Source organism: Nerophis ophidion, linkage group LG01, assembly GCF_033978795.1.
Source record: "Nerophis ophidion isolate RoL-2023_Sa linkage group LG01, RoL_Noph_v1.0, whole genome shotgun sequence".
Classification (NCBI taxonomy): domain Eukaryota; kingdom Metazoa; phylum Chordata; class Actinopteri; order Syngnathiformes; family Syngnathidae; genus Nerophis; species Nerophis ophidion.
In genome coordinates this window covers 52,694,444-52,721,778 of record NC_084611.1, presented here as the reverse complement: position 1 = coordinate 52,721,778, position 27,335 = coordinate 52,694,444, and the positions used below count along the sequence as shown (strand labels likewise).

At 39.0% G+C, this 27,335-nt stretch overlaps 1 protein-coding gene and 1 long non-coding RNA gene across 5 annotated transcripts in view; one reads left to right on the top strand and one right to left on the bottom strand.

The window, feature by feature from the left end:
* Positions 1-575, top strand: part of LOC133556772 (uncharacterized) — a 687-nt gene extending 112 nt beyond the window's left edge. Inside the window, exons 1-2 of the long non-coding RNA XR_009807593.1 lie at positions 1-215; positions 309-575. The exon at positions 1-215 is cut by the window's left edge and continues 112 nt beyond it. This is a non-coding gene — a long non-coding RNA (uncharacterized LOC133556772). The remainder of the gene's footprint in view (positions 216-308) is intronic.
* tbc1d1 (TBC1 (tre-2/USP6, BUB2, cdc16) domain family, member 1) overlaps positions 1-27,335 on the bottom strand; it is a 168,077-nt gene that overhangs the window by 70,954 nt on the left and 69,788 nt on the right. For 2 of the 4 annotated variants that reach the window (XM_061906987.1, XM_061907014.1), the window contains 4 exons: positions 22,208-22,318; positions 21,851-21,964; positions 21,613-21,743; positions 272-469 (listed from right to left, as the gene is read on the bottom strand). In XM_061906987.1, the coding sequence (XP_061762971.1) occupies positions 272-469; positions 21,613-21,743; positions 21,851-21,964; positions 22,208-22,318 (554 nt within the window). The remainder of the gene's footprint in view (positions 1-271; positions 470-21,612; positions 21,744-21,850; positions 21,965-22,207; positions 22,319-27,335) is intronic. The other 2 variants (XM_061906996.1, XM_061907005.1) reach the window with 2 other exon arrangements.

The following is a 27,335-nucleotide window of genomic DNA, read 5'->3' as shown; positions in this document are numbered from 1 at the left end:
GCCAACAAGCACGAGTATATATTGACTTTTTTCATTTCAACTAGAACTTGTTCATTTGCAGCAAGCTTCAGAAAACAGCTGCGTACTCGAACATTCAGCATGTGTGACCACATTTTGAAGAGGAAGAGGAGGATTAGACACCGTTATGTCAACGATGAACCCACTGCTTGTGTGCACACATACGTGGAAAAGTACTAGGCTGCATGCACGCTCACGTGGGTGGAAAAGCCAATGCACTTTTCCCACCCTTGATTCATTCATTCATCCTCACCCTGCAGCTTCTGGTTCTCTCTCTCCATCCTTTGCAGGAGAATTTGCTGTAGGATGGCTTTCCTCCATAGCTCCCGGAGTTCCTCTTTGCTCTTTCTTGTCCTCTCTTCAGGCACCGCTCTCATGGACGACTCCGCACTCCCCACAACGACCGATTGGCCCCCACACACATGAACCCCGTCCAGACAGTCTCCGCGCTCTGAAAAACATCAAAGGTAATTATGGCATTAGACTGGATCAGACAACGTGATGCTGCAGAAAAAAAAAAAGAAAAAAAAAAATAGGATTCCGGAATAATATAACAATGCTGATTGGAAAGTAGCATTAACAAACTCATTATTATGTAATCTACTAAATCAGGGGTCCCCAAACCATATGAGATAGGCTCCAGCACCCCCTGCAAATCAAATCCAAAAGGGACAAGTGGTGGAAAAAATGAATAAATAAATAAATATATATATATATATATATATATATATATATATATATATATATATATTGTGATAAGAGTGATTGGTAGCGAGAGCATACTTGTTGGTCAAAAAAAAACATTCATGAAGTTTGATCCTTTAATGAATATATATATATATGCTTAAATGCTTCTACCTCAGTAGAAGCATTTAAGTCTCATCTTAAAACTCATCTGTATACTCTAGCCTTTAAATAGACCTCCTTTTTAGACCAGTTGATCTGCCGCTTCTTTTCTTTCTCCTATGTCCCCCCCTCCCTTGTGGAGGGGGTCCGGTCCGATGACCATGGATGAAGTACTGGCTGTCCAGAGTCGAGACCCAGGATGGACCGCTCGTCGGGACCCAGGATGGACCGCTCGCCTGTATCGGTTGGGGACATCTCTACGCTGCTGATCCGCTTGAGATGGTTTCCTGTGGACGGGACTCTCACTGCTGTCTTGGAGCCACTATGGATTGAACTTTCACAGTATCATGTTAGACCCGCTCGACATCCATTGCTTTCGGTCCCCTAGAGGGGGGGGGTTGCCCACATCTGAGGTCCTCTCCAAGGTTTCTCATAGTCAGCATTGTCGCTGGCGTCCCACTGAATGTGAATTCTCCCTGCCCACTGGGTGTGAGTTTTCCTTGCCCTTTTGTGGGTTCTTCCGAGGATGTTGTAGTCGTAATGATTTGTGCAGTCCTTTGAGACATTTGTGATTTGGGGCTATATAAATAAACATTGATTGATTGATTGATATATATATATATATATATATATATATACAGTGGGGTAAAAAGGTATTTAGTCAGCCACCGATTGTGCAAGTTCTCCCACTTAAAATGATGACAGAGGTCTGTAATTTTCATCATAGGTACACTTCAACTGTGAGAGACAAAATGCGAAGAAAAAAAATCCAGAAATTCACATTGTAGGAATTTTAAATAATTTATTTGTATATTGTAGTGGAAAATAAGTATTTGGTCAACCATTCAAAGCTCTCACTGATGGAAGGAGGTTTTGGCTCAAAATCTCACGATACATGGCCCCATTCATTCTTTCCTTAACACGGATCAGTCGTCCTGTCCTCTTATCAGAAAAACAGCCCCAAAGTATGATGTTTCCACCCCCAAGCTTCACAGTAAGTATGGTGTTCTTGGGATGCATCTCAGTATTCTTCTTCCTCCAAACACGATGAGTTGAGTTTATACCAAAAAGTTCTATTTTGGTTTCATCTGACCACATGACATTCTCCCATGTGCTCTCTAGCAAACTTCAGACGGGCCTGGACATGCACTGGCTTAAGCAGGTGGACACGTCCGGCATTCCAGGATTTGATTCCCTGTCGGCGTAGTGTGTTACTGATGGTAACCTTTGTTACTTTGGTCCCAGCTTTCTGCAGGTCATTCACCAGGTCCCCCCGTGTGGTTTGGGATTTTTGCTCACCGTTCACATGATCATTTTGACCCCACAGGATGAGATCTTGCCTGGAGACCCAGATCGAGGGATATTATCAGTGGTCTTGTATGTTTTCCATTTTCTGATAATTGCTCCCACAGTTGATTTTTGACCACCAAGCTGCTTTCCTATTGTAGATTCACTTTTCCCAATCTGGTGCAGGTCTACAATTATTTTCCTGGTGTCCTTCGAAAGCTCTTTGGTCTTGGCCATAGTGGAGTTTGGAGTCTGACTGTTTTGAGGCCGGGGACAGGTGTCTTTTATAGAGATAACGAGTTCAAATAAGTGCCATTAATACAGGTAGACAGAAGAGCTTCGTAAAGAAGAAGTTACAGGTCTGTGAGAGCCAGAGATCCACCATAATTTATAAATAAATTCTTTGAAATTCTACAATGTGAATTCCTGGATTTTTTTCACATTCTGTCTCTCACAGTTGAAGTGTACCTATGATGAAAATTACAAACCTCTGTCATCATTTTAAGTGGGAGAACTTGGACAATCTGTGGCTGACTAAATACTTTTTTGTCCCACTGTGTGTGTGTGTGTGTGTGTGTGTGTGTGTGTATATATATATATATATATGTGTGTGTGTGTGTGTACATGTATTTTTTCCAAATTGTATTTTACTTGTGGGGGGAGGGGGGGTCCAGTATTTGATGTATTTGTGTTTACTTTTGTCTGTATGTCTGTAAAAACCAAATAAACAACGGTTTAAAAAACCAAACAAACATGTGAGACGGTGTTTACAGCTTTGAGGGTGCAGCATCTGAAAAAACGCTGACATGCACGATATCGCACATAACTGCCACCTTTCTAACAGAAATCCTTAGAAAGCGAAATAATATGCAAAGTCAAAATCCATGGAATGCTCGTCCACACAATTAGGACCGATGTGATTGATGGCAGGTGCGTAATGGAGAGCAGAAATAAGGTACGTTGTCACTATGAATGACATCATTGTCATTGTCAATGTGCATAAAATAACGAGGGAAAGGATAGGAAATAGATGCTTGACCTCATCTTTTCTCAAGGCTTTATCAAAGAAGTCAAGGACCAGGATAAACAGGAATTTAGGACAAGCACGCAAAATAAAGGCTAAACATAGAAGACATATACACACATTTATTTTTTGACGCAGATGGGTGCAACACACCAAAAATACAAGAAAATGTTGCGAGACTCCACCCTAAAGTACAGGGTGGATCCCAAACCTCAAAATACCCTGTGTTGTCTGGAGGAAGGACATCCAGCGACAACCAGTTGGATGGCACTTGCCTTTTTGGACTTCACCTACGTACTGTACGCACACGCCGTAGACACGGGACCACAATACTGGTCTTTGTGGTGCGTGAGGGTATCGCTGATCTCTACCTACTGGCTGTGCCGGGCAGGCCTTTAAAGATGTGCCGAGACATTCAGCACGGTCACTAAGCAAACAGCAGGCTCTCAACACACGTCTCTAAGAGAGACGTGTATTTGTTAGACAAACACAGACTTCAACAAAAGTCTGTAGGAGCGAGTAGATGAGATGCACTCTGCACAACACTCAATGCCTGTTGGCTCTCAACATTTTGTAGAATGAATCATGCAAGTTTTAATGACATTTCATTGATGTGCTAAAACAATTAACAACAAATGCGCCGAAACTTAACACAAATTTCCAACAGCAGTGTCAGCGTTAATATTTTGGGGTTTCGGAAGGAAAATTTCATTTGACTATAGCAGGGACGTCAACCTGATTTTCATTGAGGGCCACATCGCAGTTATGGCTGCCATCAGAGGGCCATATAATGTATACATCTGATTGTTATATACATTTTTTACGCATACTGAACAAAAAAAGCAATATTTTACAGCAAAAACAGGACACTTAGTTTCCAGAATTTTACTGTATAATTGTGTTTTTTTAACATATTACAGTAAATGGAAAAATTGTTGGCTTAATTGCCAGAATGTTGCTGTAAAATAGTTTTTCTTTTATTTTTTTTTTAACATACTACAGTAAATGAAAAAACTAAGTTTAGTCACCATAATTTTAATTTTAAAAAATTGTTTTTTTTTTATTAACATTTTACAGTGAATGGAAAAACTGTCAGTTTGGTCGCCAGAAATTTACAGTAAAATAGTGTTTTTTTACATATTACAGTGGATGGAAAAAACTCTGTTTAGTTGCCAGAATTTTACTGTAAAATTGTGTTTTTTTAACATATCAAAGTTAATGGAAAAACTGTCAGTATAGTCGCCAGAATTTTACTGTAAAATTGTGTTTTGTTTTTTCTTGGCATATTACAGTAAATGGAAAACTGTCAGTATAGTCGCCATAATTTTACTGTAAAATTGTGTTGTTTTTTTACATATTTCAGTAAATGGAAAAACTGTCAGCTTAGTCGCCAGAATTTTACTGTAAAATAGTGTTGTTTTTTTACTTATTACAGTAAATGGTAAAAACTGTCTGCTTAGTCAGCATCTACTGTATTATTATTATTTTTTTAAACATATTACAGTAAAAGGAAAAACTGTCAGTTTAGTCCTCAGAATTTTTACTGTAAAATATAGTGTTTTTAACATATTACAGTATACGGAAAAACTGTCGGTTTAGTTTCCAGAATTTTACTGTAAAATTTTTTTTTTTTTTTTACATATTTCAGTAAATGGAAAAACTGTCAGTTTAGTCCCCAGAATTTTTACTGTAAAATGTAGTGTTTTTAACATACTACAGTATATGGAAAAACTGTCAGTTTAGTTTCCAGAATTTTACTGTAAAATTATGTTTAGTTTTTTTTCCATTTTACAGTAAATGGAAAAATTGTCAGCTTAGTCGCCAGAGTTTTACTGTAAAATATTTCTTGTTTGTTTTTTTAACATATTACAGTAAATGGAAAAACTGTCAGCTTAGTTGGCAGAATTCTAACGTAAAATTGGGTTGTTTTTTTATACTTATTACAGTATATAGTAATACTGTCTGCTTAGTCAGCAGCATTTTACTGTATTAATTTATTTATTAATTTTAAAATATTACAGTAAAAGGAAAAACTGTAGTTTAGTCCCCAGACTTTGTACTGTAAAATATAGTTGTGTTTTTAACATATTACAGTAAATGGAAAAACTGTCAGTTTAGTTTCCAGATTTTTACTTTAAAATTTAGTTGTTTTTTTTTCATTTTACAGTAAATGGAAAAATTGTCAGCTTAGTCACCAGAGTTTTACCGTAAAATATTTCTTGTTTTTTTTAACATATTACAGTAAATGGAAAAACTGTCAGCTTAGTTGGCAGAATTTTAATGTAAAATTGTGTTGTTTTTTACTTATTACAGTAAATGGCAAAACTGTCAGCTTAGTCACCAGCATTTTACTGTAAAATGTTTTATTTTTTTAACATTTCACAGTAAATGAAAAAACTATCAGCTTAGTCCCCAGAATTTTACTGTAAAATATAATTGTTTTTTTAACATATTGCAGTAAAAGGAAAAACTGTCAGCTTAGTCGCCAGAATTTTACTGTAAAATATTTTTTGTAAGTTTTTTTAACATAATACAGTAGATGGAAAAACGGTCAGCTTAGTCGGCAGAATTTTAATGTAAAATTGTGTTGTTTTTTTTACATATTACAGTAAATGGAAAAACTGTCAGTTTAGTCGCCAGAATTTTACTGTAAAATGGAGTTGTTTTTTTTACTTACTAAATTAAATGCCAAAACTGTCAGCTAAGTCACCAGCATTTTACTGTAATATACGTATATATATATATATATATATATATACACATATATACACATATATATATATATATATATATGTTAAAAACACAACTATATTTTACAGTAAAATTCTGGGGAGTAAGCTGACAGTTTTTCTATTTACTGTAATTTATTAAAAAAAACAACACTATTTTACAGTAAAATTCTGGCAACTAAACTATACATATATATATCAATCAATCAATGTTTATTTATATAGCCCCAAATCACAAATGTCTCAAAGGACTGCACAAATCATTACGACTACAACATCCTCGGAAGAACCCACAAAAGGGCAAGGAAAACTCACACCCAGTGGGCAGGGAGAATTCACATTCAGTGGGACGCCAGCGACAATGCTGACTATGAGAAACCTTGGAGAGGACCTCAGATGTGGGCAACCCCCCCCCTCTAGGGGACCGAAAGCAATGGATGTCGAGCGGGTCTAACATGATACTGTGAAAGTTCAATCCATAGTGGCTCCATAAAAGTATATATATATATATATATATATATATATATATATATACTTTTTTTTTTTTTTTTTTTACATATCACAGTAAATGGAAAAACTATCAGCTTAGTCCATAGAATTTTACTGTAAAATATAGTTGTGTTTTTAACATACTACAGTAAATGGAAAAACTGTCAGTTCAAACGCCAGGATTTTACTGTAAAATTGTGTTGTTTTTTTTACATATTACAGTAAATGGAAAAACTGTCAGCTTAGTCGCCAGCATTTTACTGTAAAATATTTTTTTGTAAGTTTTTTAAACATATTACAGTAAATGGAAAAACTGTCAGCTTAGTCGCCAGAATATTACTGTAAAATTGTGTTGGTTTTTTTACATATTACAGTAAATGGAAAAACTGTCAGCTTAGTCGCCAGCATTTTACTGTAAAATATTTTTTTGTAAGTTTTTTAAACATATTACAGTAAATGGCAAAACTATCAACTTAGTCACCAGTATTTTACTGTAAAATATTTTTTGTTGTTTTTTTTAACATATTACAGTAAATGGAAAAACTGTCAGTTTAGTCCCCAGAATTTTACTGTAAAATATAGTTGTGTTTTTAACATATTACAGTAAATGGAAAAACTGTCAGTTTAGTCGCCATAATTTTACTGTAAAATATAAGACTTTTTTTTTTTTTACATATTATGGTGGATGGAAAAAACTTTCAGTTTAGTTGCCAGAATTTTACTGTAAAATAGTGTTGTTTTTTTTAATAAATTACAGTAAATAGAAAAACTGTCAGCTTACTCCCCAGAATTTTACTGTAAAATATAGTTGTGTTTTTAACATATTACAGTAAATGAAAAACTGCCAGTTCAGTCCTCTGAATTTTACTGTAAAATATAGTTTTGTTTTTTTTACCTATTACCGTAAAAGGAAAAACTGTCAGCTTGGTCGCCAATATTTTATTGTAAAATTGTGTTGTTTTTTACCTATTACAGTAAATGGCAAAACTGTCAGCTTAGTCATTAGCATTTTACTGTAAAATATTTTTGGTTTGTTTATTTAACATATTACAGTAAATGGAAAAACTGTCAGCTTAGTTGCCAGAATTTTACTGTAAAATAGTGTTTTGTTTTTTTACTTATTACTGTAAAATGTACTGTGGTTATATTACTGTAAATGAAACAATACCTTTGTTTTGTTTTTTAATTTTGGCAACTGAGCTGACAGTTTTTTACCTTAGAAAAAAAAAAAGGTACTGTTCTTGTATTTACAGTGTATTTACAGGACTGCTTGTATCGCACATGATATTACACCAGCAAGTAAACACGTTGCAGGACTGCTTGTATCGCACATGATATTACATGCACGTAAACACGTTGCAGGAGTGCTTCTATTGCACATGCTATCACACACACACACAAGTAAACATGCTGCAAGACTGCTTATATCGCACATGATATCACACATGCAAGTAAACACGCTGCAGGACTGCTTGTATTGTACATGATATCACACCAGCAAGTTAACACGCTGCAGGACTGCTTATATCGCACATAATATCACATCAGCAATTAAACACGTAGCAGGACTGCTTGTATAGCACATGATATCAAACATGCAAGTAAACACGCTGCAGGACTGCTTACATTGCACATGATATTAAACATGCAAGTAAAAACGCTGCAGGAATGCTTGTATCGCACATGATATCACACCAGCAAGTAAACATGTAGCAGGACTGCTTGTATCGCACATGATATTACATGTACGTAAACACGCTGCAGGAGTGCTTGTATTGCACATGCTATAACACACACACACATGTAAACATGCTGCAGGACTGCTTGTATCGCACATGGTATCACACATGCAAGTATACACGCTGCAGGACTGCTTGTATCGCACATGATATCAAACATGCAAGTAAACACGCTGCAGGACTACTTGTATCGCACATGATATCACATATGCAAGTAAACACGCTGCAGGACTGCTTTTAGTAAAACTAATACTGGAAAGTTTAGATGCAAGCCGATATCATACCAAACTTGTTTTAATATGCTGATATTGGACCGATATGTGATAACTGTATCAAATCTGGGCGCCACTAATGAGTTTTAATCGTGATGAACTTGGAGATTTCTGTAAGAATATGCCAAAGCAGACATATTTCACAGCAGGGAAGCGCTCCCTCTCTCGTTCAGCGGCACCTCTTCCAAGAACACACACACACGTACAATGTTGATTTAACTTTTTTCTTTAATGTATTTGTTGTAGCAATGTGATTGTTAAAGTTAAGCATTTTCGCGATTTCTAATCATTTGTGAGGGCATCTAAGGGATTTCTGTTTGAGCGCGTGTAGGTAGGTAGGTAGGTAGGTAGGTCTTTATTGTCATTGCAACAAGTACAACGAAACTTGTGTCGGCAGCTTCTCGTCATTGTTTTGGCTTGTCATTCAACATGAAGCCGATCCATCACCTAGTAGTGTATAGCACTTGATTGTGTTCAAGGTGTGCAAAACTTCAATGATTTGGCAAATCGAGGTTCCACTGTAGGCGATTTGAGGTCACCATGGCGATGACAGCAATGCTACCCTCTTGAAAAACTAATAAGACAGACAGAGTCTATTCGGGACACAACCCTGGGTAAACACTCCCGACTTAGAACGACGTCGCTGCCCGGCATGACTCCCCGCCGTCTGTGTGGACTGTCAACATGACCTTGAGCCACGGCGCCGCCCTGCACGGCACACAAATACAGCGACACACCCATGATCTCATGTGTGTATGCAAAGTTTGCACACACGTAAATAAATACACACCCAAACCACACGAGTTGAAGTGTGCGAGTCCATCACGCAGAAAAATAAAGCACCAAGTCACGACAGACTGGGGCTGATATTTCAGACCACTGTAGATCAGTGGTCTCCAACCTTTTTGTACCTGCGGACCGGTCAACGCTTGATAATTTGTCCCGCGGTCTGGCGGTGGAGGCAAATTCTTTTTTATTTTTGGTAATTTTTTATTTTTGTCATGAAAAAGGGAGGTTTTTTGGGTTGGTGCACTAATTGTGAGTATCTTGTGTTTTTTATGTTGATTTAATAAAATAAAAAAATAAAAAATAAAACAATTATTACAAATTATTTTGCGGCCCGGTACCAATCGAGCCGCGGCCCGGTACCACTGCTGTAGATCGTTTACTATGGCAGGAGATATAACCGAGTCAGTGGGTGCCATAGTGAGACCAACGCCCGTCTTGTGTAGACAGAAGTGACCTAATCATACATTCGTCAACATTCAGACGGTAATCCAGAATTCAGTGACAGCTGACCAACACGCCGGATTGTAGTCAGCTGGAGGCGTGTCTTAATGAAATTAAACAATGGATGTCCGCTAACTTTTTGCAACTCAACGCCAAAAAAACGGAAATGCTGATTATCGGTCCTGCTAGACACCGAACTCTATTTAATAATACAACTCTAACATTTGACAACCAAACAATTAAACAAGGCGACACGGTAAAGAATCTGGGTATTATCTTCGACCCAACTCTCTCCTTTGAGGCACACATTAAAAGCGTTACTAAAACGGCCTTCTTTCATCTCCGTAATATTGCTAAAATTCGCTCCATTCTGTCCACTAAAGACGCTGAGATCATTATCCATGCGTTTGTTACGTCTCGCCTCGACTACTGTAACGTATTATTTTCGGGTCTCCCCATGTCTAGCATTAAAAGATTACAGTTGGTACAAAATGCGGCTGCTAGACTTTTGACAAGAACAAGAAAGTTTGATCACATTACGCCTGTACTGGCTCACCTGCACTGGCTTCCTGTGCACTTAAGATGTGACTTTAAGGTTTTACTACTTACGTATAAAATACTACACGGTCTAGCTCCATCCTATCTTGCCGATTGTATTGTACCATATGTCCCGGCAAGAAATCTGCGTTCAAAGGACTCCGGCTTGTTAGTGATTCCCAAAGCCCAAAAAAAGTCTGCGGGCTATAGAGCGTTTTCCGTTCGGGCTCCAGTACTCTGGAATGCCCTCCCGGTAACAGTTCGAGATGCCACCTCAGTAGAAGCATTTAAGTCTCACCTCAAAACTCATTTGTATACTGTAGCCTTTAAATAGACTCCCTTTTTAGACCAGTTGATCTGCTGTTTCATTTCTTTTTCTTCTATGTCCCACTCTCCCCAGTGGAGGGGGTCCAGTCCGATCCGGTGGCCATGTACTGCTTGCCTGTGTATCGGCTGGGGACATCTCTGCGCTGCTGATCCGCCTCGACATCTCTGCGCTGCTGATCCGCCTCCGCTTGGGATGGTTTCCTGCTGGCTCCGCTGTGAACGGGACTCTCGCTGCTGAGTTGGACCCGCTTTGGACTGGACTCTCGCGACTGTGTTGGATCCATTGTGGATTGAACTTTCACAGTATCATGTTAGACCCGCTCGACATCCATTGCTTTCCTCCTCTCCAAGGTTCTCATAGTCATCATTGTCACCGATGTCCCACTGGGTGTGAGTTTTCCTTGCCCTTATGTGGGCCTACCGAGGATGTCGTGGTGGTTTGTGCAGCCCTTTGAGACACTAGTGATTTAGGGCTATATAAGTAAACATTGATTGATTGATTGAGATACAGTCGTGGTCAAAAGTTTACATAAACTTGTAAAGAACATAATGTCATGGCTGTCTTGAGTTTCCAATCATTTCTACAACTCTTATTTTTTTTTGGGTATTGTGGCCAAACAGCTCAGTTTTTGCTTCATCAGACACGCGGCCCGCGAGACGTTATTTTGCGGCACCCCCCCTTAATATGAAAGTTTAATGTTAGCGCCGCCCGCAAGTTTTATATGAATGGCGCTTGGCAGCGTTATGTTATTTGGCTCCAAAATGGTCCTTTCAACATTCTGGGTTGCCTACCGCTGCGTTAGTGGACAAGCGGCAAATGAGTGAAAGCGACAGAAACGTTGCCATGGAGACGAGGGTTTTCTTACGTGCCTGGCTGCAGTCACACCGCGACACCTGTCCGTCTGTAATAACAGTCCCCGATAACCTGGACCAATTCAAACCGTTATTTATAATATTTTTTTATTGTTTGGTTTGCATTGCCTCACATGATGAACACTACATATATTTCTATATGACGCCGGATAACACTCAAGGAGCCGTCACTTTTTTGCGCTCGCTATCCCGGTACATTCCCGGCTATTATCCGCCGAGTTGCTGTAGGGAGGAAAAGCGGAACGACACACATTGCGGAAATAACATTATTCTCCGTGCGTCGGCTAAATACAAAAATATTCCACAACCCCAAACATGTCTTTTTCAAAGCCTGCAGTGAAGAAAAAAGTTAGTGATGAGAAAAGACAATTCCAGGAAAAGTAGGAGATGCAATATTTCTTTGTTGAGAACAGGGGCACCCAGGCGTGTCTCATTTGCACAGAGAAATTTGCGGTGCACAAGGGATACAATTTGAAACGTCATTATACAACTAGACGTCCTGAGGAGAATGCAACATTTTTTTTAAGAAATATTTTCTTGCGGCCTAGCCTCACCCAGACTCTGCGTCCAGTGGCCCCCGGGTAAACTGAGTTTGAGACCCCTGCTCTACAATGTCTTATCTTTGTCCATGTGATGTCAGATGAAACAAAAATGGAGCTGTTTGACCACAATACCCAGCAATATGTTTGGAGGACAAAAGGTGAGGTCTTTAATCCCAGGAACACCATACCTACCGTCAAGCATGGTGTGGTACTATTATACTCTTGGCTTGTGTTGCTGCCAATGGAACCGGTGCTTCACAGAGAGTAAATGGGACAATGAACATGGAGGATTACCTCCAAATTCTTCAGGACAAGCTAAAATCATTAGCCCGGAGGTTGGGTCTTGAGCACAGTTGGCTGTTCCAACAGGACAATGACCCCAAACACACCTCAAAAGTGGTAAAGAAATGGCTAAATCAGGCTGGAATGAAGGTTTTGGAATGGCCTTCCCAAGGCCCTGACTCAAACGTGTGGACAATGCTAAAGAAACAAGTCAATTTTAGAAAACCAACACATTTAGCTGAACTGCACCAATTTTGTCAAGAGGAGTGGTCAAACATTCAAGCAGAAGCTTGTGGGTGGCTACCAAAAGTGCCTTATTGCAGTGAAACTTGCCAAGGGACATGTAAGCAAATATTAACATTGCTGTATGTATACTTATGACCCAGCACATTTGCTCACAATTTCAGTAGACCCACAATAAACTCATAAAAGCAGCCAACTTCATGAATGTTTTTTGTGACCAACAATTATGTGCTCCAATCACTCTATCACAAAAAAATAAGAGTTGCAGAAATGATTGGAAACTCAAGACAGCCATGACAATATGTTCTTTACAAGTGTTTGTAAACTTTTGAATACGACTGTATGTGTCAACAGACTATACAACAGAATGTTAACCTTCTGCTTCCAAGGGCCAAAAGTAAAAATGTGTCAACGGGCCGGGGGCCAAACACAGCAGTTTTAAGCATGAAACACAAATAGTCCAAAAGTTATTCTAATAAGTACCTATTAACAATGACAGATTCTAACAAGCTATCGAACATGCAATCAATGATAGTGTGAGCGCTAAGCTTTTTCACTCCCGATATCCTTCAAATCTGACACCAACTGGAATCATATATGTTTTATTTTGAAGTGTGGAATGTTAGAAAAGGTTTGAGCATGAGATATTAGTCGGACCGAGAACAATGGTCGGTATGAGAAACACTAACCTACTTAACATTAACTGTCTGGAATTGACTTACACTGTCCTTTAGTTGAAGTAAAGTGGTAATTGTTTTTGGACAAAAAATGCAGAACCTTATATCTGTATATATCATTCAGTTATAATTATTTAATACTTGTTTATATTGACACAATTGTTTTTTTATCGTTCAATGATTGTTATGGACATCTGGCATGTACGCTATTATGTGCTTAGCTGTAGTTTAGCTGTAACATCCGAGTAGCCTCTAGCCTAGCATGTTTACCTTTTGCAAATGACTTGACTAAAACTGGAGAAATAGTGTGCTTATTGGAAGACACTTAGATGTAACTGGCTGACCAGCTTTGCACAAGTAAACACTCTGCAGCACTGCTTGTATCGCACATGCTATCACAACACACATGTAAATACTCTGCAGGACTGCTTGTATCGCACACGTTATCACACACACACACACACGCACGCACGCACGCACGCACGCACGCACGCACGCACGCACGCACGCACGCACGCACGCACGCACGCAGAACTAAATTACTGCTTGTATCGCACATGATATCACACACAAGTAAATGACTGCTTGTATCGCACATGATATCACACACCCACAGCTAAATTACTGCTTGTATCGCACAAGATATCACACAAAAGTAAACACGCTGCAGGACTGCTTGTATCAAACATGATATCCCATTCATTCACACACACACACACACACACACACACACACACACACACACACACACACACACACACACACACACACACACACACTGCTTGTATTGCACATATCACACACAAGTAAACACACTGCAAGGCTGCTTGTATTGCACATGTCACACACACACACACACACACACACACACACGCACACACACATGTAAACACTGCAAGACTGCTTGTATTGCACATGATATCACACAAAAGTAAACACACTGCAGAACTACTTTTATTGTACATGATATCACACACTAGTAAGCACCCTGCAGGACTGCTTGTATCGCACATGATATCACACACACAAGTAAATACTCTGCAGGACTGCTTGTATCAAACATGATATCCCATTCATTCACACACACACACACACACACACACACACACACACACACACACACACACACACACACACACACACACACACACACACTCTGCAAGACTGCTTGTATTGCACATATCACACACAAGTAAACACACTGCAAGGCTGCTTGTATTGCACATGTCACACACACACACACACACACACACACGCACACACACATGTAAACACTGCAAGACTGCTTGTATTGCACATGATATCACACAAAAGTAAACACACTGCAGAACTACTTTTATTGTACATGATATCACACACTAGTAAGCACCCTGCAGGACTGCTTGTATCACACATGATATCACGCACAAGTAAACACTCTGCAGGACTGCTTGTATCGCACATGATATCACATACACAATTAAACACGTAGCAGGACTGCTTGTATCGCACATGATATCAAACATGCAAGTAAACACGCTGCAGGACTGCTTACATTGCACATGATATTAAACATGCAAGTAAACACGCTGCGGGAATGCTTGTATCGCACATGATATCACACCAACAAGTAAACATGTAGCAGGACTGCTTGTATCGCACATGATATTACAGGTACGTAAACACGCTGCATGAGTGCTTGTATTGCACATGCTATAACACACACACACATGTAAACATGCTGCAGGACTGCTTGTATCGCACATGGTATCACACATGCAAGTATACACGCTGCAGGACTGCTTGTATCGCACATGATATCAAACATGCAAGTAAACACGCTGCAGGACTACATGTATCGCACATGATATCACATATGCAAGTAAACACGCTGCAGGACTGCTTGTAGTAAAACTAATACTAGAAAGTTTAGATGCAAGCCGATATCATACCAAACGTGTTTTAATATGCTGATATTGGACCGATATGTGATAACAGTATCAAATCTGGGCGCCAGGACTGCTTGTATCAAACATGATATCCCATTCACTCACAATCACACACACACACACACACACACACACACACTCTGCAAGACTGCTTGTATTGCACATGATATCACACACACGTAAACACACTGCAAGGCTGCTTGTATTGCACATGTCACACACACACACACACACACACACACAGACACATGTAAACACTGCAAGACTGCTTGTATTGCACATGATATCACACAAAAGTAAACACACTGCAGAACTACTTTTATTGTACATGATATCACACAATAGTAAGCACCCTACAGGACTGCTTGTATCACACATGATATCACACACAAGTAAATACTCTGCAGGACTGCTTGTATCGCACATGATATCTCACACACAGTAAATACTCTGCAGGACTGACTGTATCGCACATGATATCACACACACATAAACCCACTGCAGGCTTGACTGTATCGCACATGATATCACACACACGTAAACACACTGCAGAACTGATTGTATTGCACATGATATCACACACATGTAAACACGCTGCAGGACTGCTTGTATCGCACATAAAATCACACAAGTAAACACCCTGCAGGCCTGCATGTATCGCACAAGACATCACACACAAGTAAACATGCTACAGGACTGCTTCTATTGCACATGATATCACACGCAAGTAAATACGCTGCAGGATTGCTTGTATTGCACATGATATCACACACACAAGTAAACACCCTGCAAGACTGCTTGTATCGCACATTATATCACAATAACACACAAGTAAATACTCTACAAGGCTGCTTGAGACACACACACACACACACACATTGCAAAACTGCATGTATCGCACATGATATCACAAACAAGTAAGCACGCTGCAGGACTGCTTGTATCGCACATGATATCACACACAAGTAAACACCCTGCAGGACTGCTCGTATCGCACATATCACACACACACGTAAATGTCTGCTTTTATCACACATGATATCACACAATAGTCAACACGCTGCAGGACTGCTTGTATCGCATATGATATCACACACTAGTACACACTCTGCAGGACTGCATGTATCGCACATTATATCACACACAAGAAAACACGCTGCAGGACTGCTTGTATTGCCCCTTCATAACACAGACAAGTAAACACCCTGCATGTATCGCACATGAAATCACATCCAAGTAAACACGCTGAAGCACCGCATGTATCGCACATGATATCACACACAAGTAAACACGTGCCAGTACTGCTTGTATCAAACATGATATCACACACACAAGTAAACATGCTGCAGGACTGCTTGTATCGCACATGACATCACACACACTAGTAAACCCCCGTGCAGGACTGCTTGTATCGCACATGATGTCACACACACGAGTAAACACCCTGCAGGACTGCTTGTATCGCACATGATATTACATACACTAGTAAACACGCTGCAGGACTGCTTGTATCGCACATGATATTACATACACTAGTAAACACGTAGCAGGACTGCTTGTGGTAAAACTAATAATGTAATGTGTAGATTCAAGTTGATATAATTCAACAGTATCGAATCGGGGCACCCCTAGTGAGTTTAAAAGGTCAATATGAAGATGTATTCCATTTGGCGGGCCAAATCCAATGACTCGGGCACCTGGTCAGCATTAAACCTGTGAGCGCTTTAAACTTTTCTTCTCCGTGAAATATGTCAACTTTTCCCTGGCAGACTTGTGGTGACAAGTGACAAAGCAGCTAATCTGTCAACAAACATTTACAAAGCTCTCTAAGAGAGCACACAGTGTATAATTATCACAACACAGAATCTGGAGGCACGCAAGCTCAGGCATGATTCCTACTTGTGCACAGAAGTAACATGTTTATCATTTCTACTAGAACATACGCTGCAGAAGGGAAGTGTTCTGTTTCTAAGTCTTCCTAACACTTCATCAGAATAAAAAGGCCACAATGCAGGAGACATGAAATAATGAAGGTGAGGAAGAAGCAATGAACACAATGCCTTCCTCGCCACTATGCAGTAGTGCAATGGTATTGTCTCGGGGAAAGAGTGACACCTAGTGGACAGACCCTAATACTGCATCATCATTTCAGCTTCAGAGGTTTTTTTTTAAAGTAATTTTAAACATGCAGATGATGCTGAGTTACAGTCACGATCAAAAGTTAACATAAACTTGTTGACAATAATTTCCAATAACTTCAACAACTCTTATTTTTCTGTGATAGAGTGATTGGAGCACATACTTGTTGGTCACAAAAAAACATTCATGAAGTTTGCTTCTTTTATGAATTTATTATGGTTCTACTGAAAATGTGAGCAAATCTGCTGGGTCTAAAGTATACACACAGCAATGTTGATATTTGCTTACATGTGCCTTGGCAAGTTTCACTGCAATAAGGCGCTTCTGCTTGAATTTTTGACCACTCCTTTTGACAAAATTGGTGCAGTTCAGCTAAATGTGTTGGTTTTCTGACATGGACTTGTTTCTTCAGCATTGCACACACATTTAAGTCAGGACTTAACCTTCATTCTTGCCTGATTTAGTCATTCCTTGACATGTGTTTGGGGTCATTGTCCTGTTGGAACACCCAACTGCGCCAAAGACCCAACCTTTGGGCTGTCCTGAAAAATTTGTCATTGTCCCATTTACTTCCTTGTAAAGCACCAGTTCCATTAGCAGCAAAACAGGCCCAGCACATAATACTACCACCACCATGCTTGACGGTAGGTTTGGTGTTCCTGGGATTAAAGGCCTCCCCTTTTTCCCCCTCGAAACATATTGCTGGGTATTGTGGCCAAACAGCTCAATTTTTGTTTCAACTGACCACAGAACTTTCCTCCAGAAGGTCTTATCTTTGTCCATGTGATCAGCAGCAAACTTTAGACCAGCCTTAAGGTGTCGCTTCTGGAGTGAGGGCTTCCTTCTTGCGTGGTAGCCTCTCAGTCCAAGGCGATGCAAGACACGCCTGACTGTGGACACTGACACCTGTGTTCTAGCAGGTTCCAATTTATTGCAGACCTGCTTTTTGGTGGTTCTGGTTTGAGTCTTGATCATCCTGACACATTTTCAAACAGCAGCAGGTGGTAGCTTGCATTTTCTTCCTGATCGTGGCAGTGACAAAACTGTGCCATGCACTTTATACTTACAAACAATTGTCTGCACAGTTGCTCTTTGGACCTTAAGCTGCTTTGAAATGGCCCCAAGTGACTTTCACGACATGTTCAAGTCAATGATTCCTTTTTTTCAGATCTGTGCTGAGTTCCTTTGACTTTCACATTGTGGCGTTTGTAACAGAGTCTAATGACTGTGTCACATGAGCCCTATTCAAATGGGCTCAGAGAAGTCAACAGGTGTCGTCAATCATAATCACTCACATGAAGTTAAGAGGCCATGCCATGAAGCTCATTTGATTCGATTGTAACTTTTCTACATCACCAAAATTTATCATGTATGTTGCTGTATGTATACTTTTGACCCATCAGATTTGGTCACATTTTCAGTAGACCCATAATAAATTGATAAAAGAACCAAACTTCATGACTGTTTTTTGTGACCAACAAGTATATTTTTTTCTTCTTTTTTTTTCGGACAATAAGTTGCAGTTTTTTTCATAGTTTGGCCGGGGGTGCGACTTATACTGAGGAACGACTTATGCGTGAAATTATTAACACATTACCATAAAATATCAAATAATATTATTTAGCTCATTCACGGAAGAGACTAGACGTATAAGATTTCATGGGATTTAACGATTAGGAGTGACAGATTGTTTGGTAAACGTATAGCATGTTCTATATGTTATAGTTATTTGAATGACTCTTACCATAATATGTTATGTTAACATACCAGACACCTTCTCAATTGGTTATTTATGCGTCATATAACATACACTTATTCAGCCTGTTGTTCACTATTCTTTATTTATTTTAAATTGCCTTTCAAATGTATATTCTTGGTGTTGGATTTTATCAAAAGAATTTCCCCCAAAAATGCGACTTATACTCCAGTGCAACTTATATATGTTTTTTTCCTTCTTTAAAAAACAGTTATGGCAGGTGCGACTTATACTCCGGAGCGACTTATACTCCGAAAAATGCGGTGTGTGTGTATGTATGTGTATATATATATAATATATACATATATATATACACACACATATATATATATATATATATATATATATATATATATATATATATATATATATATTTATATATATATATATATATATATATATATATATATATATATATATATATAAATATATATACACTATATATATATATATATATATATACACACACATTTATACATACAGATATATATATCCACACACACACACATATATATATATATATATATATATATATATATATATATATATATATATATATATATATATATATATACACATATATATATACACAAACCCCGTTTCCATATGAGTTGTGAAATTGTGTAAAATGTAAATATTAACGGAATACAATGATTTGCAAATCCTTTTCAACCCATATTCAATTGAATGCACTACAAAGACTAGATATTTGATGTTCAAACTCATACACTTTATTTTTTTTTTGCAAATAATAATTAACTTACAATTTCATGGCTGCAACACATGCCAAAGTAGTTGGGAAAGGACATGTTCACCACTGTATTACATCACCTTTTCTTTTAACAACACTCAATAAACGTTTGGGAACTGAGGAAACTAATTGTTGAAGTTTTGAAAGTGGAATTCTTTCCCATTCTTGTTTCATGTAGAGCTTCAGTCACTCAACAGTCTGGGTGCTCCGCTGTCGTATTTTACGCTTCATAATGCGCCACACATTTTCGATGGGAGACAAGTCTGGACTGCAGGCGGGCCAGGAAAGTACCCGCACTCTTTTTTTACGAAGCCACGCTGTTGTAACACTTTTCTTGCTGAAATAAGCAGGGGAGTACATGATAACGTTGCTTGGATGACAAAATGTTGCTCCAAAACTTGTATGTACCTTTCAGCATTAACGGTGCCTTCACAGATGTGTAAGTTACCCATGCCTTGGGCACTAGTGAACCCCCATACCATCACAGATGCTGGCTTTTGAACTTTGCGCCCATAACAATCCGAATGGTTATTTTCCTCTTTGTTCTGGAGGATACCACGTCCTCTGTTTCCATATATAATTTGAAATGTGGACTCGTCAGACCACAGAACACCTTTCCACTTAGCATCAGTCCATCTTAGGTGAGCTCGGGCCCTGCCAAGCCGGTGGCGTTTCAGGATATTGTTGAAAAACGGGTTTGGCTTTGCAAAGTAAGAGTTTTAACTTGCACTTACACATGTAGCGACCAACTGTAGTTACTGACAGTGGTTTTATGAAGTGTTCCTTGAGCCCATGTGGTGATAACCTTTACACACTAATGTTGGTTTTTGATGCAGTACCGCCTGAGGGGTCAAAAGTCCATAATATCATTGCTTACGTGCAGTGATTTCACCAGATTCTCTGAACTTTTTGATGAGTTTATGGACCATAAATGGCAAAATCCCTAAATTCCTTGCAATAGCTCGTTGAGAAATGTTCTAAAACTTTTCGACAATTTGCATACAAAGTGGTGACCCTCACCCCGTCCTTGTTTGTGAATTACTTAGCATTTCATGGAAGCTGCTTTTATGATGACCATTCCTCAACTTTATCAGTATTTATAGCCACCTTTCCCAACTTCTTTGTCATGTGTTGCTGGCATCTAATTCTAAAGTTAATGATCATTTGCAAAAAAAAAAAAAATGTTTATCAGTTTGAACATCTAATATGTTGTCTTTGTAGCATATTCAACCGAATATGGGATGAAATGATTTGTCAATCATTGTATTCCGTTTATATTTACATCTCGCACAATTTCCCAACTCATATGGAAACGGGGTTTGTATATATACATACACTGTATATATATATATATATATATATATAAATATATATATATATATACACACATAAGTAAACATTGATTGATTGATTGATATACACACACTATATATATTAATATATATATACTATATATATATATATATGTATATATATATATATACATACACACACATATATATATATATGTATACGTACACACATATATATAAATATACATATATATACACATACATATATACACACATCTACATATATATAAATATACACACGCACGCACGCGCACACACACACACACACACACACACACCGCAATGATGTCACATTATCGATGGGAAAAGGCATTTTTAGACAATATGATTTGCCTGAGCGGCAAGGAAACACCAAGAGTAACAAGCTGTACCAAATGGATTAGAAAGGACAGATTTGAAAAAACAATAACAAAAAAATCAAAATAAATAAATGTTTAACTTGGCACTTCTCGCGGGCTGGATTCTGGACGCGAGCGGGCCAAATCCGTCCCGAGGGCCGTAGTTTGGGGAACACCGCATTAAACGTTGGCATGCTAACAGTTGACTTGATTTGTTTTTTAGGTATTCTTACCGTTAATATCTGTGTTTTTCTGAGGTGTAGCGACTCGCAGGAAAATCTGCTGTCTCCAGGAGTGGCGGTGGCGCAGAGGGCTTTCCCCAACTTCACATTCTGCACTTGATATGTAGAAGGCTGCCAGATCACTAGAAGTCAAGTGGATAGAAAAGTCTAGCATGAGAATATATATTGTACATAAATCAGACTACTCCTGTTGGACACAGTATGGTCATTTCTTGTACCGTGTGTGTACCTGCTCTTTGTTTCTGGACAGTCGTTTTCTTCCACAGGGGCCAGGAATTGAAATTTTAAAAAATTAGGAACAGAGGAAGAGGAGTGTAGTCGAGCACGGAGTCCACCCAGAGGACTGAGGTAGAAGGGTGGAGAGGAACGTGATGAAAAGACACACAAGCCCCATTCACACAGAGACATATTGCACTAAGTACATTGCGCTCGATAAGTGTGAGGGGGAGAATTTTTGTTATGGTTTTACTTCCCATCTCTTCCTGCATGTCTCTGTTTGAACAGGGCGTCACATAATGTGGAGAATGACAAATATTACCGACACAGAAGTACATACTGTACTGTATACTGTATGGTAGATTCTCACCGTCTCCTACTGAGCCTGGCTCCGGATGAAGGGGAAGAAGGAGGGAGCAGAGGAAAGGAGGATGAGGAGCAATTAAGAAGAGGAGGGAGTGCGGTGTCGGACGGTACATGTCTGAGAGTGGGTGGACATGTGGAGAGGCAAAGAGCAAGCAAGAGGTCAAGGAGAGTGCACGGGAATGAGAGCACTGACAAAAGGCAGATACTTGGACTATTAAACACAGAGGTGTCCAAAGTGGAGGCGGCTGATATCTGTTTATTGGCCCTCGGCACATTCAACAAATATTATTTAATTTTTTTTTTTTTAAAGTGGATTAAAAAGAGCATAGCTCAGAGGTGAAATGTAAAGAGAAAATGTTGCAATGTTGACTGGAACAACACAAAAGGTGCCATAAAGGCTGTCTTTTTTTTATTTAAACTTCCTCTTGTGTTAGAGTTCTGTTACCATCTCTTATGTTAACGGGTCAGTTTTGACCTATGTCTTAAATCAGCTGTAAAATACACTAAAAACAATTATCTATCATCGAATTTGTCTCTCATCTCTTGGTTACCTTGTTAGGCTTCCTTTTCCATGAAAATATTAGTTTTAATATTTTTGGTGTGGGCCATTGGGTCTTTTTTTTGTCAGTATACCCCTCGATTTCAATTTAAAAAAAAGTAAAATCAACCTCAAGAGAATCGTATGAATCAGGGGTGTCCAAACTTTTTCCACTGAGGGCTGCACACTGAAAAATCAAAGCAAGCGGGGGCCATTTTCATAATTTTTATTTCAAAAACCCATCCATCCATTTTCTACTGCTTATTCCCTTTGGGGACGTGGGGGACGCTGGTGCCTATCTCAGCTACAATCGGTCGAAAGGCGGGATACACCCTGGACAAGTTGCCACCTCATCGCAGGGACAACACGGATAGACAGACAACATTCACACTCACATTCATACACTAAGGCCAATTTAGTGTTGCCCATCAACCTATCCCCAGGTGCATGTCTTTGGAATGGGAGGAAGCCGGAGTACCTGGAGGGAACCCACGCATTCACGGGGAGGACATGCAAACTCCACACAGAAAGATCCAGAGCCCGAGATTGAACCCCAGACTACTCAGGACCTTCGTATTGTAAGGCAGACACACTAACCCAGACATGGGCAAACTACGGCCCGTTGAAAGTTTTAATCTGGCCCGCGGAACTTGTCCAAATGATTGAATTTTTTTTTTTTTTTTTTTTACAAAAAACTCCTCAATGTTAAGGCTTCTGCCTCCCGTATGCGTTTTCAGCGCTTGACTACCATTAAGGAGGAGTCACCCATTAAATTATATTATTAAATTACATTTCATATTATTATCGTATTTGGCATGTGGGATATTACTCCCTTCTTCTCTTTCGCTTTGTCCTGTGAGCAATGTTCCATCTAATTTTTCATGTATATCAACAAATCCCATCACAGATCCAGGTTAACTGACCAGCATCTTGGAGCTATCCTGAGAATTGCCACAACCAAACTCACTCCTGACTTTGATGCATTGGCCAAAATGGGAGATCAACAACACTGTTCCCACTGAGACTTTGAGTTTCTCTGCTGTTATTCTGTGAGAATCAAATGTAAATAATTCAAGTAAATCACTGTGAATTCCTCTACTGTGTTTATTCTTAATCAAATGAAATTAATGCATTTGAAAAAAAAAAAAACTATACAATGAGCCTTGGTGCCTACTCCTGATATGGTACATATTTGTAGGCCAAATCCTCTCACGTAACGGCTTTTACATGTAATTTATATTGTTTGACAAAAACACTTCATCCATTTGTTCCTGGTCCGGCCCCCCTGTAAAATCTTAGAACCCAATGTGGCCCTCCTGGCAAAAAGTTTGCCCACCCCTGCACTAACCCCTCTGCCACCGTGAAGCCCTATTTCAAAAACCAATACAATATATATATATATGTATATATATAAAATATACATTCAGGCCTCCACTCAGTTATGATCCCGGGACCCCAAAGGGTTTCTGTCAAGAAAAATATTAAAAATGTGTCATTATTCAGTATTATTGTTTTCATTATTATTCAAGTTTTAAATATCTAATACAACATTAGGAAAAAAATGGAAAAAACACAAAATATGCAATATTTTCACCCAATAACATTTTTTTGGGTGGAATATTTGAGATTATATAATGATAAGAGCCTTAATTATGGATTTTGATTCATTATTATTTGTTGACCAATGACACTTAAAAACAAATCACACTAAAATAATTGGGGATCCAAAAGTGTCCTACTCATTAAAATGTTAAAATAGAAATCTTTTTTTTTTTTACTGTCTACTTTTAGCACAATAATCTCAAGATCAACTTCAGATCTATGCATCAATTCTTAGTTTTATTGTTTTTTACGTTTTTTGTTTGTTTTAAGCCCTTCTTTAAAAAACAAAAAACAAAAAAAACAGCTTAGTTTTTTTAGCAAAACACAAAATATGCAACATTTTCCCCAAAAAATATTTCAAAGTGGAATATTTAATGTGACGTAATTGGAGCCTTGAATAGGTCAATAATTCATAATGACATTGATTTTGATTCATTATTATTTAAAAAAAAAACAAACAGCCTGCATGGCTGCTTTGTGTTACTAGAGTAAGCATTGCAACAATTTATTGTTACATTTCACCTGTTTGCTCTATTATACCACTTTTTATGTTTTTAATTTTTTTCAATTGTATTCTTAAAATGTGCCGTGGGCCGTTAAAAAATAACCCGCAGGCCGCAAATGGCCCCCGGGTCGCACTTTGGACAATCCTGGTATAAATAAATAAAAGGTTGTTGTGTTACCTGACTATTACTGAGGGGTATTAAAACACATCTCTTAAATACATTTGTTTTATAATTTTTTTCATTTTAATCATTTTTTACTGAATTGACCTCACATGTCTGGACATGTCTGTATTTTGATTGATTGAAATTTTTCTTAGTAGATTGCACAGTACAGTACATATTCCGTACAATTGACCACTAAATTGACCTTCAACATCTGTAAAAAACTCCTGTGGATGTACTACCAGTCTGTGGTTGCCAGTGTTCTGTTCTACATGGTAGTGTGCTGGGGGGGCAGTACATCTAAGAAGGACAGCTCCAGACTTCAGAAACTGATCAGGCGGGCCGGTTCTATAATGGGAATGAAACTGGACTCACTGGTGACGGTGGCAGAGAAGAGGACTGTTGACAAACTAGTGAGCATCCTGGATGATGCCAGCCACCCTCTGCATAGCGTTATCAGTAGCCAGAGGAGCCTGTTCAGTGCTAGACTGCTTCATCCCAAGTGCAGGACTAATAGACTCAAAAACTCCTGTGTCCCACACGCCATTAGACTGTACAACTCCTCTCTGGTGCGGGGGGCGGGGAGTACTAGGATGACAGGGGATGCAAAATAATAACAGTGCAATACGTTTTCATAACATGCTCACTACTGCCTACTTTCTCTTGTTATATTCTTATTTTACTGTTATATCTTTATTGATTGATTGATTGATTGATACTTTTATTAGTAGATTGCACAGTACAGTACATATTCCGTACAATTGACCACTAAATGGTAACACCCGAATACGTTTTTCAACTTGTTTAAGTCAGGGTCCACGTTAATCAATTCATGGTACAAATATATACTATCAAGATAATACAGTCATCACACAAGTTAATCATCATAGTATGTACATTGAATTATTTACATTATTTACAATCCGGGGGGTGGGATGAGGAGCTTTGGTTGATATCAGAACTTCAGTCATCAACAATTGCATCAACAGAGAAATGTGGACATTGAAACAGTGTAGGTCTTACAGTAGGATATGTACATCCAGCAGAGAACATAGTGAGTTCAGATAGCATAAGAACAAGTATATACATTAGAAGTACATTTGAGTTGTTTATAATCCGGGGAGATGGGATGTGAATGGAGGAGGGTATTAGTAAAGTGTTGAAGTTGCCTGGAGGTGTTGTTTTAGAGCGATTTTGAAGGAATATAGAGATGCACTTACTTTTATACCTGTTGGGAGTGCATTCCACATTGATGTGGCATACAAAGAGAATGAGTTAAGACCTTTGTTAGATCGAAATCTGGGTTTAACGTGGTTTGTGGAGCTCCCCCTGGTGTTGTGGTTATGGCGGTCATTTACATTAAGGAAGTAGTTTGACATGTACTTCGGGATCAAGGAGGTGTAGCGGATTTTATAGACTAGGCTCAGTGCAAGTTGTTTTACTCTGTCCTCCACCCTGAGCCAGCCCACTTTGGAGAAGTGGGTTGGATTGAGGTGTGATCTGGGGTGGAGGTCTAAAAGTAACCGGATTAGCTTATTCTGGGATGTTTGGAGTCTAGATTTGAGGGTTTTGGAGGTGCTGGGGTACCAGGAGGTGCAAGCGTAATCGAAGAAGGGTTGAATGAGAGTTCCCGCTAGAATCCTCAAGGTGCTTTTGTTGACCAGAGAGGAGATTCTGTAGAGGAATCTCGTTCTTTGGTTGACCTTTTTGATCACCTTGGTTGCCATTTTATCACAGGAAAGATTAGCCTCTAGAATGGAACCTAGGTAGGTGATCTCATCCTTCCTGATAACAATGTCACCCACTTTTATAGTGAAGTCACTGACCTTCTTAAGTTTGATATGGGACCCAAATAGGATGGATTCCGTTTTACCTAAGTGTATGGATAGCTTGTTGTCAGCGAGCCAGGTGCAAATATTGAGGAGTTCAGCACTGAGGATTTGTTCCACCTGTGACTTGTCCTTGCCGGATACCAGTAGGGCCGAGTCATCCGCAAACAGGAACAATTAACAGTGGCATGCTGATGGCATGTCATTTACGTATATTAGGAACAGTAAAGGTCCTAGTATACTGCCTTGGGGGACTCCACAGCTTACTGAGAGGGGAGGGGACATGGTGCCGTTCACCTCTACCACCTGTTTCCTCCCCTCCAAGTAAGATTGCATCCAGCTTGATGAGGTTTCGTCGAATCCGATTGCTCTGAGCTTATCCAACAGTATAGCGTGGTTAACGGTGTCAAAGGCCTTCTGAATGTCCAGCATGACCATGCCGCAGTATTTGACTGCGTCCACCTCATGTTTGATGTGGTCGGTCAGATAGAGAAG